A 13,974-nucleotide genomic window follows, 5' to 3' on the forward strand; every position below is an offset into this window, starting at 1 on the left:
CTGCACCCTCCCGGGCCCAGCACACCCTGAGCCCCTCCGCCCCTCCCAGCCCCACCTCCCCCCCGCACCATGCACCCCAGTCCCCGGGGATTCCCGGCGTCCCCAGTTCCTTTCCACATTCCCCCACTGCCTTCCCCCTGTCTCCTCCTCCTCCTCCTCCTCCTCCTCCTCCTCCTCCTCCTCTCGGGTTTGAACACCCCCCTGCCTCCCCTCCCGCTGCATGCACAGCCGCTGCCCTGCCCTGCCCTGCCCTGCCCTGCCTGCCGGGCTCAGCCCAGACCGAGGAGCTGCGGACAGGTAGGCAGCGCTGCCCGCATCGCGCTCACCTCGCACCCAGCCCGGGGCCGGGCCGCGGGGGTGGCCGGGGGTGCATGCTCCCCCGAGCCGATTTCCCTTTGCTTTCGCAGGGATCGGGGAGGAGTGGGGGGCACCTTCCTACTTTCCGTGCGCCCCGGAGGAGACAAAGGCCGGGGGCGACGGGGAACCCCCCCGGTCCCGCCGCCTCTAGACTGCCGCTGCCGGGACGCCGGCGATGCGCGGTGCCTCGGGTCGCGGCGGCACGGTTCGGTGGTGGGAACCGAGCACGGAGCTCGGACAGCGCCGGTGCGCGGTGCCTTCAGGCAGCCCTATTGTCACCCGTGCCGGGGAGCGGGCTCCAGGCTCCCCCGCCGCCGTTCTGCCTCCCGGCTCGCCCTCAGCGCGACGCGCAGCGCCGTGCACCTAGCAGGGGTGTGCAGTGCGGGCTTTTGGGGTTTGCGCCCCACCGCCCTGCTGCAAGTCTTTGCCACTTCAGGGGCTACTGCAAGCTCTCTCCCGAGATGGCTCTCCCCTTCCCTGCAAGCAAAGTCGCCTCGGACGGAGGCATCGGCCCTCTCGCAGGCAGCTGCTGAGCACCCCGGGGGTACGTGCCGGCTCCGAGCCAGAGCTGCCGTGGAGAGTGGTCGAGGGGTGAAGGAAGCTTCTCCCACCGAGTCATTGTGTTTGCAGAGCCGTGCGCTGCCGTGCAGCGAGTCCCTGAGTACCCGTGGGTTATTCTCTGCTCTTCCTCTGTTGATGAAAGTGAGATCTCGTTTCTGAATTAAATCAGTTTGGCATCAGTTAATGACTTATTACAGCTAGTAATTCATCATGTAGAATTTAAGTGACATTTATCCAATTCACACCTGAAGTCTTCCATGAACCGGAGGGTTTAATGGAAATGGTTTTGTATTCCCATCTCCTCTCCCTTGCAGAAGGAGGCATTAATCCTACATGTTTTGGTTCAAAGTGAGAATGACACGCAAGGAAAAATGTTGAAAGCACAGCCTAACTGTTCTGCCAGTTGGGACACATCCACTTCTCCCCCCAGCGAAGATCAGGCCAAATCTGCCCCTGTTCTTCCCTGTCACACTGGCTGGTGCTTTCCAGCCGGGTGAGCAATGACCTTTGCTATTGATTGTGTCTCATTTGTCACTAGGCATTGTGCATTAAACTGGAGAGTCTTCTCTGCTGTGCTGACAGCAAGCGACTATATCTTGGATGCTAATCTCAGGCTCATTGCTATTTTAATCTCATTATTGGGTAAAGTAGAGTCTGTTTGATAGCAGGTCGCCTATGAAGGCTGCGTCAGCCACTCCGTGAAGCCCCAGAGGGAAGCAGAGCAGCGGGTACTGCATATTCATTCATGTGCCCCTCTTCCACTTCAATACGGTGACTTGCTAGGCTGCTCTGTCCCCGGAGGATGTTGGCGCTGCACCCTCCCTGCTCGTGCACTGATGCTGAGGGCAGTGAAGCTCTCTGTGCAGACCAGGGTAGGCACAGGAGAAAGGGGTAGCATGGCTGTGGCTGAAGGTGAGAGGCGCATAGTGACTTAAAGGCTTTGCAAGGTGTCCGGCCTTCGTCAGAATCAGGGTGCTGGAGCTTAGCAGTGACTTGGTGACAAGTACAAAACTGCCAGCTTGTGAGTCTGGGCTGCAGGAGAGAGGGTATTTCCTGGGCCATGCTTTGTGAACAAGCCACTTCTGTCCTCCGTGGCTAGGAAGGCAGAGCACAGGCTGTCAGCCAGAGCTGATGGGTGAGGGGAAGGGATTGCCTGGACCAACGGGTCAGCAAAACCAGAGTCCCAGTTCCAGCCCTTCAACTAATGTTGAGTGAGTCACATTTCAAGTGGTCACTGGACGTGAGTTGCCCCAGGGAGATTCTTTGTGGAGGTACAGGGGCAGCTACAGCTACTACTCAACACCCTGCAAGCCTGAATCTCTGTGTCCTGTCTCTTGTGCAACTAGTGCAATTAGCGCATTAGTGAATTTGGCCCTTTCCGCAGTGGAGTGCCATTTGGTGATGGCAGAAAGTGAGAGAAAACAACACAGGCAAAGGAAAGCAGATGTTTCAAAGGGTGGTTGGCGGGATTCAAGTGGCCTAGCCTAAATATCTGCAGAGCGGAAATCTCACACCAAACACAGTCATGAGGGACAAGGAAACTGTGGAGTCAGATAAATATGAAAGGCAAGGTACTGAGGAAAGTTGACAACAGATTCAGGAAACCTAAGAAAAGAGGGAAAGCTCTCTCTGAAGCTCATTCAGGGAGCTCTGAAGCTCTCTGACCCAAAAGGGCTGGAGATCTGTGAGCAGGGGACTCTGCTGCTTCGTTGTCCCAAGGATGTCTGGGCCAGCAGCAAAAAAAATTATTTACAAAGTGAGTGTGCAAGAAATGTTGGAGAGAAGAAAAGTGTTATTACTTTTCCCTGGGAAGGAAAGGAGAAGGGTGCATATAAGATTACCTGTCTGCTTTTGAGGACCCTAGAAAGCTGGGAGAGAGGAGTCCTTTGAAATGGGAAGTTCTCTTGGCAGATTGTTTATGAAGCTTCCCAGCATTTGCCTCCAGAAACAGAAAAACAGATGGAAAGAGACCCAGCAGGGAAGTGAAATCTCATTTATCTGCACAATGCCATCCTCCTGGCTCCAGCCAGCTCTCTGCATGTCAGCTACCATAGAGCCTACCCCGTCCATTCTGCTCCAGGCCTTCCCAAGCCCATCCATCACCCTATGGCTTCTTATTTGCAGGGACCCTGGCACTCGAAGCTGGGTATATTGTCTATCATCCCTGCCACACATGCACATACACACAACACCCATGTAGATACACATACACTTTGTCTATTGCTGCAGCTTGGGATTGTCTGGAGTCCAGGAAATCTTTATGCACGCCTGCCAAAGTCTGAGCTTATCAGAGCCAAAGAGAAATCTGGCCCAGCGTACGTACTTGGGTCTAGCTTGGTTCAGCCCTCGAGCATACAAACTGCTTCATTTGTGGTCTGGAGTGATAAAGGATCTTGATATTCTCTTGTTTCCTGGTTCAAGAGGTTTTCTCCTCTTGGCTGTGACATGAAGAACATACGTGAAAAGTTAAAGCTAGGACTGTCAGGTATCATGTTTTAAGTGAGATACGTGAATGAACATAGATGATCTGATGTTCCTGCTTTGTCAAATACAAAACTGTAGCAGGGGCAGTTTCAGAGCCAAGGTGACATAACTGTATTTATAGGGGGGAAAACATGCCTGACTTTCTGTGTACCTTCTCAGTCCACGGCTGCCTTGCAGGATTACAAGGAGAGAGCAGAGTAATAGCAATTGTATCAGTGAGTCTAGAGAAAGAGCCTGGCCACAGGGAAAGTTACCCAAGATGCAAACCCCCCGCCCCCCGCTAATTTCTCTTACAGGATTGTGACCATCCGCTACTAACCCAAAATGGATCAGAAATAGTGGCTGAGACAGCGCTGCAACTCACTCATCAGCCCTGAGCCTGCACCCTGGGTAGCTCTAAGGCCTTATCTTTGCTTTACACATTTTCTTGTTAGTAGGCAGATTTGGTACCTCAAGAGGCAGGTGGCTCGTAATCCTTAGGGTCTATAAAGGAAGTGCAAGGCATTGGGTGGAGCAAGGACGATGTAGGTCTGGTGTTGTGAAGAGCTACAGGGGCAGCTTAAGTTGGCAAGTACTTCAGCTATTTCTTTTATTAATATATGAACTCTAAGAAGAGGATGAATTCTAGGCTTGCTGCAGTATGTGTGATTGTTTTAGAGCAATTTAGGAAAGGTGTCTCCTTACAAGGACAGACTTCTTTCTGCCTAGCATATATCTCAGGACAGAATTTCACCCTTGGCAGAAAAGGTGCATCAGCACCGTGAGAACATTGCTGTCACCTACATCACTGGGCCTGCCAGTAGCATGGTCTTTTGTGGACTGTGGTCCTGACAGAGGAGAGGGTGGAGTTTACTTTGGTGCTCAGACACTGAGGAGCCTGAGCACTGAGGAGAACTAGGGATGCTGTTGTGTTATCTAGCTGCCTTCTGGAAGTGTGAATTTTACAGCTTCTGTAGGGTAAGAAAAACGGAGGCGGTAGGAAAAGGTTTCTGAAGTTAAAGATAGACTAGGGCATGGAAACAAGCGGTTAAGAGAAGGCTGGGACTTCTGTGCCTCTAGCACAGCAGTGTTGTATTAAGCCAAGGTACCACAACTTGCATGCGCTGTTTTGGTTTGGCAAACAGCTCAGAAGTCCCCTGACAACAGTGCAGTGCAGGTATTTACCTGCATTATTAACGCAAGATCCCCAGAGACACAGTAACACAGCATGTTAGCCTGCCCTCTCAGCCAGCGCGGAGATGAGGTGACCCATGTGCTCTAGCTGCGCTTTCAACCTGTGTCATGCCAACAAGAGAGCTGGGTAGCTTAAATAAATGCCCCCTACACTTTGAGGCAGACCTTCTGTTTGACTGCCCTGTAGCATTTAGCTGCTTTCTAGCTCCTGCTGAAAACCAGAATCTGCAGCTAGCGTGTCTGTCAGGTTCACCATCAAAAGGGCTCGTGTCTGTGTGAGTGAGATTGGGGACACCTGCCTCACATTCGCTTTGCACTTGTTCTCTCTTGGTGTTTTGCCTACAGATGAAAAGGTAAGATGCTGTTTCTAGCTCTTTGAGTTGTTCTGAGAGATGCCTTGATCCAGCTGGTTTGCTCTAGTTCTTAAAGAGAAAATCCTAAGGAAGAACAAAGACCGTGGCTACAGAGCTTGGGTTTTGCTTGGTTGCTATTTGTTCCATTGGTTTTGAAGCAGGACTTCAAGTGCTTTGTTAACAAATTTAGCCGTCAGTCTGGTTTTTCCTTTGTCCCAGGTAGCTGCCAATAAAATACTATTTCATAGTGTTATGCCTTCAGCAAATGAGCTACCCAGCACCTCCTAAATCAGTCCTCAAGTAGCAGTTTGTTGTCCTTTCTGGCCAGTAGAAAGACCTGCTTTTCAGACACTGCATTAAAGGGAAGGTCCCTGTGCTGCCTACCTCTTTCCAGGGGAGGTCTGAACTGAAAATTTGCTCCCAGGCTCTGAGCAATAACAGAGGTGAATCTTGGAAAGGCAGAATCAGCTGGTGAACAAGTAAGCAGGCTTTTCAGTTGAGAGGACGAAGACATCTCCCTCTAAGCTTTCCAAATGCTTTATGAGGCTGGGGCTGCTATGATGAGAGAGGTTCCACTAACTTGAAACACTCTGCATCTGCCTTACAGGTTGAAAGAAAAGAGGCAAGGAAGAGCCAAGGCTATTGTTTGGGTGTCTCCTTTCAGCTCCACAAAAAGGCACTGAGATTGGCCTCAAAGGATGTTACCTGCTGCCTTTCAGAGGTGACAATGGCTGGTCAAGCAGCAAAGCACCTGGAGGAGGGAGTACAAGGCATTGTAATTATGCAGCAAAGTGGTTCACCTGGTGAACAGGCAGTGGGAGATCAGGTGCAACTGGGTCCTGGGGTGCAGGAAAGATGGGGAGGAAGTTGAGTGAAGAGCTGTGGCTGCAACTGTGTGACAGTATTTCTTAAATGTAAGCATGGGCCTGGTTTTCTGACAGTCAGTGTCACGGGGAACTCTGGCTTTAATCATGCTGCCCAGATTGAGAGGGACAGTCTGAGAAAGCTGCCGAAAGTTAAAGGCTACACTGGAAATGCTGAAAAACCCTTTCCCCTTTTTGTGGGAAAGGACAGGGGAGAAAGACTTAATTAGAGAAATATCTGACTCGTGCAATGTCCCAAAGCCACGTCATATAACACAAACACAGGGATGAAGGAAGACCCTCAAAAATATTACAGTGAAACAGAATGAATGAGAATAGTCTGCAGCCACTGTACTGAGGGACTCGGTCTCAGTGGTCTTTGGACTTAAGTTACCCTCTCAGTGACAGCCCTACCTGGTGGGGTGAGGTGAAGTGACCTGTGCAGGGTCAAGGAGGGAAAGCGGGACAACCTAGAGAAAACTCAGTCTGCCTCCTTGTTCTTTAGATCAGCATCCTCTGCTCTGCTGACAGCAGAAGATTTCTTTCTCTGCTATGCTGTGAGGTATCAGCACAAAATTTCCAGTGTTTTTTTCTTCCCTTGACCAGTTTCAGCCACCCTGAAGCAGTATGTGTGTGCATGTGCATGTCTCTGTCTTGAGCTGCTCAGGGCTGTTGCTGGTCCTGCGAGGCCACCATCTGCCTCCAGTTCTGTTCATCTTGACATCTTCATTGCGAGGAAACCAGCTGTGAGGAGGGGCCAGTGCCAGCCAGGCCCAGGATGCCAACCTGGCAGCAAACAGCCCTAGCCGGACAGCTGGTGCTGTGCAGGCGGTTCAGGAGCTGTGGCCTGCAGGAGCCAGCCTCCCCAGCCCCTCAGATGGTAGGCTGTGAATGGGAGGGTAGGGGGGCTAGTAAGGAATCAAAGGGAAATGTCCTACTGATTGATGGCCCTCATTTGCACATGAAACTGGGACCTCTCAGCCCTGCAGGCCCTGCACGTGTGTCTCAGCTGCTGTAACCAGGGCTGGGAGAGGAGGAGGTAACCAGGGAGGGAAAAACTCCACCTCTGGACACCATAACTGTTTTCATCTAAGTGTCCTAGGTCTGAATCTTGCTTGCCTTTACAGGTTGTAGAAGTCGGTTGCTTATTTCCACCCCCCCACCCCCACCCCCCCCGCCTTTTTTTTTTTAATTGTAGGTGAGGCAGAGGACCCAGGATTATGGCAACTTCTTCCACCTTCTTCTCTCCTTTCCTTTTTTTTTTTTTTTTTTTAATTGTAGGTGAGGCAGAGGACCCAGGATTATGGCAACTTCTTCCACCTTCTTCTCTCCTTTCCTTTTCCTGTGTGTGCTGGTTCTTACTGACATCAGTCTCGCAGTCTCCCTGGACCCTGGCACAAAGCTCAAAAATGTCCCAGAGAACAACAACCATCTTCAAAACCAAGAGATGTGGCTGCAGCAGTCCAGAAGTGGGCATCACCACAAGCATGGCTTGGCCAAGAAGGAGAGGGTCCATGCCATGCCTTCTAGAGGGCAGCCAGCTGGGGAAGAGACCCTCAGAATGGATAGCGGAGCTCCAGCTGTGGAAGAGCTGGTGGCAGAGGGGCAGCCAGCAGCCCTGAAACAGAATAAAGATGTGTTCCTGGGTTTTGAGTTCCCATATCCTGAAAGGGAGAACCAGTCCCCTGGGTCTGAGAGAGGAAAGAAGCAGAACCGAGAGCATCGGCGACACAGCCGCAGGGACAGGCTGAAGCACCACAGAGGTATTTGAGCTCCAAGGGAACCTGAGGCTGTTGGGTCACTAGAAATGAGTGTCACTTGTATGAGGGCAAGACGATGCAGCTGTGGTTGAGCCACATGGGCGTGTGGAGGGTGTGGGATATGTGCCTGCTCTGGGGACAAATCTGCCAAACAAAAGAGGCACAAGAAAAAAGGGGAAATCCAGAACCAGAGATTTTTACTGCTGGCTGAAAGTTTGTGAAAATGACCTGGTTTGCCTTATAGGGGGAGCTCTGAAAATTCCTACGACTTGAGGGGTTGTTTTGGGGTGGGCTGCTTTGGTTTTTTTGCTGCTTTAGCAAATGGTTCCATTTATGAACAAACATGTCCAAGCTATGCTCAATCTCTCCACTGACTTTGAAATATGACCAGAACTAATACAAGTAGACCAGAAATAATACAAAACTCCTACTTCACTTGAAGATCAGTTTCTTCTCATCAGAGCCTGTATTCTTCTATGTTTATGCTGAACTAAAAAAACCCATAAATTTTGCATATGTGAAATTGCACTAATTCCTTTAACATGTTGCTTGTTTTTGACTGGGACTGCTTTCCTTTGCAGGTCAAGTTGTGGGTGTGTGTCTCTGTGGTATGATATGCTCAGTGTGGTAATCTTTAGTCCTATTAAAGCCAGGCAGTTTGTGTCAATCTACATTATTTGACAAGCTGGGTGTCAGTATCCCTGAGTTCCAGCTATCACTCCTCCCTGCATCAGTAAAAAGAGCTCTGTTGTTTTCTCAGGGGTCTGACTAAATAACTCATGTTAAGCAATATAGAAGAGTATGCAACAAAGCTGGTTTGAAGCAATATTTGGAGACTACAAAACAGGCCTTGTTTCTTTGGTTTAACTTAAGGTTGTATTTAAATTAATACTTAGGAAAAGCAGGGATCAGGCTGTGAAGATTTTCTTATTTCAAGTTAGGTAGGTCCTGACTTGACCTAAACTGAAATAACCCACTACTAAAATCAAATAAGAATGTGTTCACAGGTATTTGCAGCAGCTTAATCCATTGGTTTAAAAATGGTTAAACAGGTACACTTTGTACTCTTGAGACTAGAAGACAAAATCCTTTACTTCTAAGCAAGAGAGACATATCTTTAAGAAGGTGTGATTATGTATGACTTAAATGTGTAAAAACCGAAATGCATATACTCTCTACCTGATCTATCGTTTTAATTTAATAGTACATGACTCTCTTTTACACTGTTCTAAACAGCAGCTCAGAGTGGTAGAACACTGGCCAGTGGCTGGATTAAATCTGAATTCCTTTGACTCAAATCTATGGCACACAAAAAGAAAAGGGAAGAGAAAGCTAATGCTACCGTACCTGTTGCCCTCCACAGGGAAGACTCCTGATGCTGGGCCAAGTTCCCTGTACAAGAAACCTGAAAGCTTTGAAGAACAGTTTCAAAACCTCCAGGCAGAGGAAGCTACAAGTCTGACTCCCACCATGCTTCTCATCACTGCATTGGAACTAGCTGTTTCCACAGAAGAGCCTCCTGTTCTTCCAGCCACATCACCACGGTCACAGGTAAGCAGGCAGCTGGTAACTGCACTGATGCAGACAGAAATCTCGGCTAGATAAGGTCCAGTTTCCTCCCCCCCCATTCCCCCCCCAGTTAGATGTAAGTGCTTGCTTAACACCAAAGCCCTCCCTCAAAAGCAGCTCTCTGTCTTGGAGACATCTAAACGCCTCTTCTTCATAAACACTTCCTTTAGTTGCTTCTCTTCCCTGCCCTACCTCTCCCTTAGCTAGCCATCTTTATTCAGCTTCGAGGACCAGAGAGGGAGTAGGAGCACTTGTCTGGAGAGGCAGCATGTCCTAATGCTCCTTGCTCGCCTCTTGTCCTCGCACAGAAGCAGTGGAAACTTCCCTCTTGACTTCAGCTGCAGCAAGGGAAAGCTACTCCCTTTTGAAAAATGAGATGCCAAGAATCCCCAGTGGACAAGACAAGGGTGGGGGATCATAAAGTCTTTTTAAGGTCTAAAAGCACCGGGAAAAATTGCAAAGACTTCAGTGTTACTACAGAAGCATAATGTGTTGTATCTTTGGTTTCTTGTGGTTTGCAGGCCCGCCTCAGGCAAGACGGGGATGTGATGCCCACCCTAGATATGGCACTCTTTGACTGGACAGATTATGAGGATCTCAAACCAGAAATGTGGCCATCTGCCAAAAAGAAAGGTGCTAAACCTCCATGTCCTCTTTGCCAAAAGTCATTCCGTAAGGCTTGTCACATGGTTAGTGTTCACAGATGTGCCGAAGGATGAGAGATCATAGTGGTGGCGAAAGAGAGAAAAAGCATAATGCTGATTGTGTTTTGTGCTCAGTTTCAGAATGTTTCTCATTTTGGACACATAATTTGAGGGCAGAGGAAAAATGATAGATGGAGGGTTGAGAAATAGGGAGGAGATTGGACTATGAAGGTTTAGATTTCAAACTCTTGAAGACTGAGGCTGTTTTTACACTGGAACAATATAGTCTCCAAAATAAAACCACTAGCATGAAATTTTCTATTAGCATCTGGTTTTTTCCACAGAAAAACGCCGCAGTAAGAGTCCCAACAGTGGAAATGAAACCATGACGGCTGAAGGAGAGCCATGTGATCACCACCTTGACTGCCTCCCAGGTCAGGATCAGCTTGGTGGAGTCACTTCTCCAAGCATGAGATTGTTTGAAATCCAGCCCAGGTTCTAACACAAGTATCCTGATTTCTGATGCTGACAGAAAGTAATATGCAGAGGAAAGTGCAGAGACTCTCTAGGCGTGTTATGGGAACAGATGATGTCTGTACCATGGAGCTGTCACGGGTGTCGGTAGCCCTGCAAGGGAAGGCAATAAATGAGCTGTGCTGACCCCTGTTCCTGTGTTGCAGGCTCTTGCTGTGACTTGCGTGAACACCTCTGCAAACCACACAATCGGGGCCTTAACAACAAATGTTATGATGACTGTATGTGCACTGAAGGTGAGTTCAGCTCTTTGCTCTCCTCCTTCCAGCTGGCTTCATAGTTTGCTGTGTTGACTTGGAATAGTGGTTTTGTATGTGAAAATAGGAGCCAAGCTCTGCTGCTCGTAGCCTTTCCCTGCCACTGGCTCGCAATGTGACCATTGAGTCATCTAGGACATCTTGCTTTCCTTCTTAAAAGCAAAAATCCTGATATCTACAAACCTAACAGAAGAAGCCATGATATACTGATACTTCAGTGGTGCTTTCAAGTACCACAGGTTGTAAAAACAGACTACTACCTTTGTTTTACATGACCTTATGCCTAATATGGCTTTCCTGAGTTAATTTCAACTGAACTTGTAGCAATTTAGTAGGTGTGGTCTGGACACAGACTTTTGTTTCTTAAAACTCTTTCTGAAGAATCCACAGCAGCCCTTAATAGACAGTTGTGTTATGAAGATGTTGAAAGGCACTCTTCTTTCTAGTCTCAACATGTTCAAGATCAGCTCCAGGCACTGGGTCTTGTCTGCCAGAACAAAACTCTGGTTGCCAAGTTTTGTGACCTGTGTTAGGTACCTAGTGACTTTGACCAGGTCATTCACCTACTTTTTACCCAGTTAAACAGACTGCTTTCCTCGAGTTGCAATGTTAAATGATAGTCTTCACCTTGGGTGTGTCGTGTAACACTTGAAGGTCCTCATCAGAGACAGTGCTCTGATAGATTAGCCTACAAAAGTGTTTCTGCAAGCCTAATGAGGGCTGCCCCCAGCCCTGCTTTTTACTTAAGCTAGTTATACGTTGATGCCAAATGTGCATCCTCTCTAGCATTAAAAAGATCCCCAGAGATGTAGGGTCCAGATAAGATAGACAAGATGCTTAGATAAGGGCAGAGCTCTGATCTTGTGTGCTCTCCTTCTAGGAGGCCAGACTGCCCTGGGGGGATTGGTAATGAGGGGCAGAAACCCAACTTCAAGGTAGCCAGTCTCAACATAGCCCAGGGACATGCACTCCAGAAGGCTGCTCAGTGACCTGTGACATTGGCCGGGTCTCCCGTGTACAAGTACTCAAGGACAGTTTATGGGCTGTCTCATTATAAAAGCTGTAAATCCTCAGCCTCCCCCACTCTGGGGGTGCTGGCACTGTTGCTATCTGCTGCCTGCTCTGGAAGTAAAGAGAGTTGCAGTTTCTAGGATGATAAAATCAGCTCCTACCAACCCCAATGACCAGATCCTGGGCCACTGAAGATGAGGGCTTTTGTGATTTTTGTACCCTGTCTGGCCCAACTAGCTACGCATTCTGGTGTAACAAGGTCAGACAACAGACACCAAAAGATAAATCTATCCATGCCAGAAACCGATGAGTTACCTTGACCAGAGGCTCCTATTGCCTTCCGCTGCCATGGGAGAATATGTACTCATGTTTTTTACAGATAAAATGCCTTTTTCCCCCCTTAGTATTCACCAACACTATATCAAATAGCTTCCTTCGGACCCTGCACTTCAAGAATCCAAAACGGAGAAACTGAAGGAGATCAACAGTGAGCTTTGGATCAGACCTCCCAGTAATAACATTTCAAAGTCTCTTCCCTCCTCTCCTGAAGCTTCAGGGAAATAAATAGCAAGGGGAGCTCCCTAGCCATTGCTGCTGCACATTAAGTCTACAGTAATTTCCCAATGGAGAGATCACTTAGACAGTAATGGGAAGTAATAGGGGGAAACCAAGCAGGGCTTCCATAAAATCACCAGAAATAATCAGGATAATTCATCGGTATTTCAAGAAGCCAGTGAAACCTTCTGCCTGAGCCAATGAATCCCAAACCAGAACAGTGAGCCAAACAGCATAGCAGGGCCCAGAAAGCAATATGCCCTGCCTATGTGAGGCATTTCTCTGCCACCTCATTTGACACTGCCCAGGCTTCCCAGCCCTGGGACTGTCCCCACTGCAGCAGGCTCTGTCATGAACTGAGGCCAAGAGCTAATTGTTTGATGTTACTGCTGTAGTGAGCCCTGGTCTCTCCTGCTCACTTATGTATGTCTTTTCCATAGGGCTACGCTGTTATGCCAAATTCCACCGGAACCGAAGAGTGACCCGGAGAAAAGGGCGTTGTGTGGAGCCCGAATCAGCCAACGGAGAGCAGGGATCATTCATCAACATTTAGCAGGGTGGGACTCCTGCCTGGATGGTCAGGAGCTGGGGTCAAACTGTTTATACCTAGCAATAGGAATTAGAGGAAAAAGTCAAGAAAATGACTGAAGCTGCAGGCTCTGAACATGCCAGGTTCATATAAGACTGAAGCTCATGTTAATTATGGAGTGGCCTCAGCCTTTTCCATGCCAGGACTGCATTCCCCCTCCCTTCCTGCACCGCATTTCTGCCATTGAGCTGGGTCCTCTCCCAGTTAGTAAGAGGTGATCATGACTAACATTCTGATGGTCCTCCAGGAAAAGGCTCTGCAGTTTCATATCATCCTCTCAACAGAGGCAATATATGAAAGATCCTTCAGGTCAAAGGGGTTATGAGCTTAAACTTTATGCCTTAACTATTGCTTGAGAAGAAAGGTAGATCCTTCTTAAGCATCAGAGGTTCCTAGAGGATAGGAAGCTTGTAGCCTCCAGGTGGAATCAAAGATGAAAACAGATCAGCAAGGAAGCTGGCTGCCTAGGTGAGAGGGGACCCTCTGACAGAGCTCTTGCTCTCTCCCTTGTTCACTGCTACAGACAGATATTCCCTAGCTGTTATACACTACCACTTCCTACCTGTCTTCTTTGGGACCATCCAGTCCCACACCTTTCTTCCTTTCTTGCTTCCAGAGAACCACCTGTTTTCCGCAAGGATGCGGCAAGACATCCCAGCCTGCAGCTCTCACTCATTTAGTTATCCTGCCAAGTCTGTTATTTTTAATGATTATTTTTAGGAGCTTTCTGGGGAAGTGTTAGTTTTCCTAGTGAGCCAAAAATAAGGTTTTTGGTAACAGGAGATAGGGACAGGCTGTTCCATTGTAGTAAATCCTGTGACATGTTGCATGTGTGTTTCCATGATATGTAAATAAAGACATGATAGATATCCTTTGTGCAACTCTTCTGCTTCTTTGACTGCACCTAAGGATGTGGCAGGAGCCAGAAAGGCCTATAAGGGAGCTGGCCAGCAGGTAGCACTGATGACTTCAGGTAATCACACGGAGCAATTATGCCACTTGGTAGAAAAATTTCTCTACCCAAATTGGGGATCCAAGTTTCCCCATATCCTCACTCAAATTGCAGCTAACAGACAGTTTCTGCCTGGTGTAACCATCCAGATGTTTAAAACTTTATATTACTACTTAGTTACTGACATCAGTGATATATTGGAACAACACAGGCTACCTGCGTTGAACAGAAGTAGTGTTAGTTGGTGAAGATGTTCTTTTCTACTGCTAACACCCCAATACCCTGGCTTCTGGTGGGAGACAGCTCTGAAGC

At 48.5% G+C, this 13,974-nt stretch overlaps 1 protein-coding gene across 1 annotated transcript; it reads left to right on the forward strand.

Annotated features, from left to right (window-relative positions):
• The first annotated feature begins 159 nt into the window (after nt 1-159).
• Nucleotides 160-13,577, forward strand: DRAXIN (dorsal inhibitory axon guidance protein). The gene is made up of 7 exons (XM_049801107.1): nt 160-297; nt 7,073-7,554; nt 8,915-9,102; nt 9,642-9,753; nt 10,109-10,198; nt 10,445-10,534; nt 12,562-13,577. Exons 2-7 carry the CDS (start codon nt 7,095-7,097, stop codon nt 12,672-12,674), a joined length of 1,053 nt encoding a protein of 350 aa, XP_049657064.1. The 5' UTR covers nt 160-297; nt 7,073-7,094; the 3' UTR covers nt 12,675-13,577.
• Nucleotides 13,578-13,974: the final 397 nt, after the last annotated feature.

The sequence above is a fragment of the Accipiter gentilis genome, chromosome 1, assembly GCF_929443795.1.
Source record: "Accipiter gentilis chromosome 1, bAccGen1.1, whole genome shotgun sequence".
NCBI lineage: Eukaryota > Metazoa > Chordata > Aves > Accipitriformes > Accipitridae > Astur > Astur gentilis.

Excerpts from the sequence above, each read along its gene's own strand:
- DRAXIN (XM_049801107.1), top strand. The coding sequence starts at position 7,095 with ATGGCAACTTCTTCCACCTTCTTCTCTCCTTTCCTTTTCCTGTGTGTG. Across the intron at positions 9,754-10,108 it reads GCCATCTGCCAAAAAGAAAG|AAAAACGCCGCAGTAAGAGT; the intron begins GTGCTAAACCTC and ends TTTTTTCCACAG. Across the intron at positions 10,535-12,561 it reads TGACTGTATGTGCACTGAAG|GGCTACGCTGTTATGCCAAA; the intron begins GTGAGTTCAGCT and ends TCTTTTCCATAG.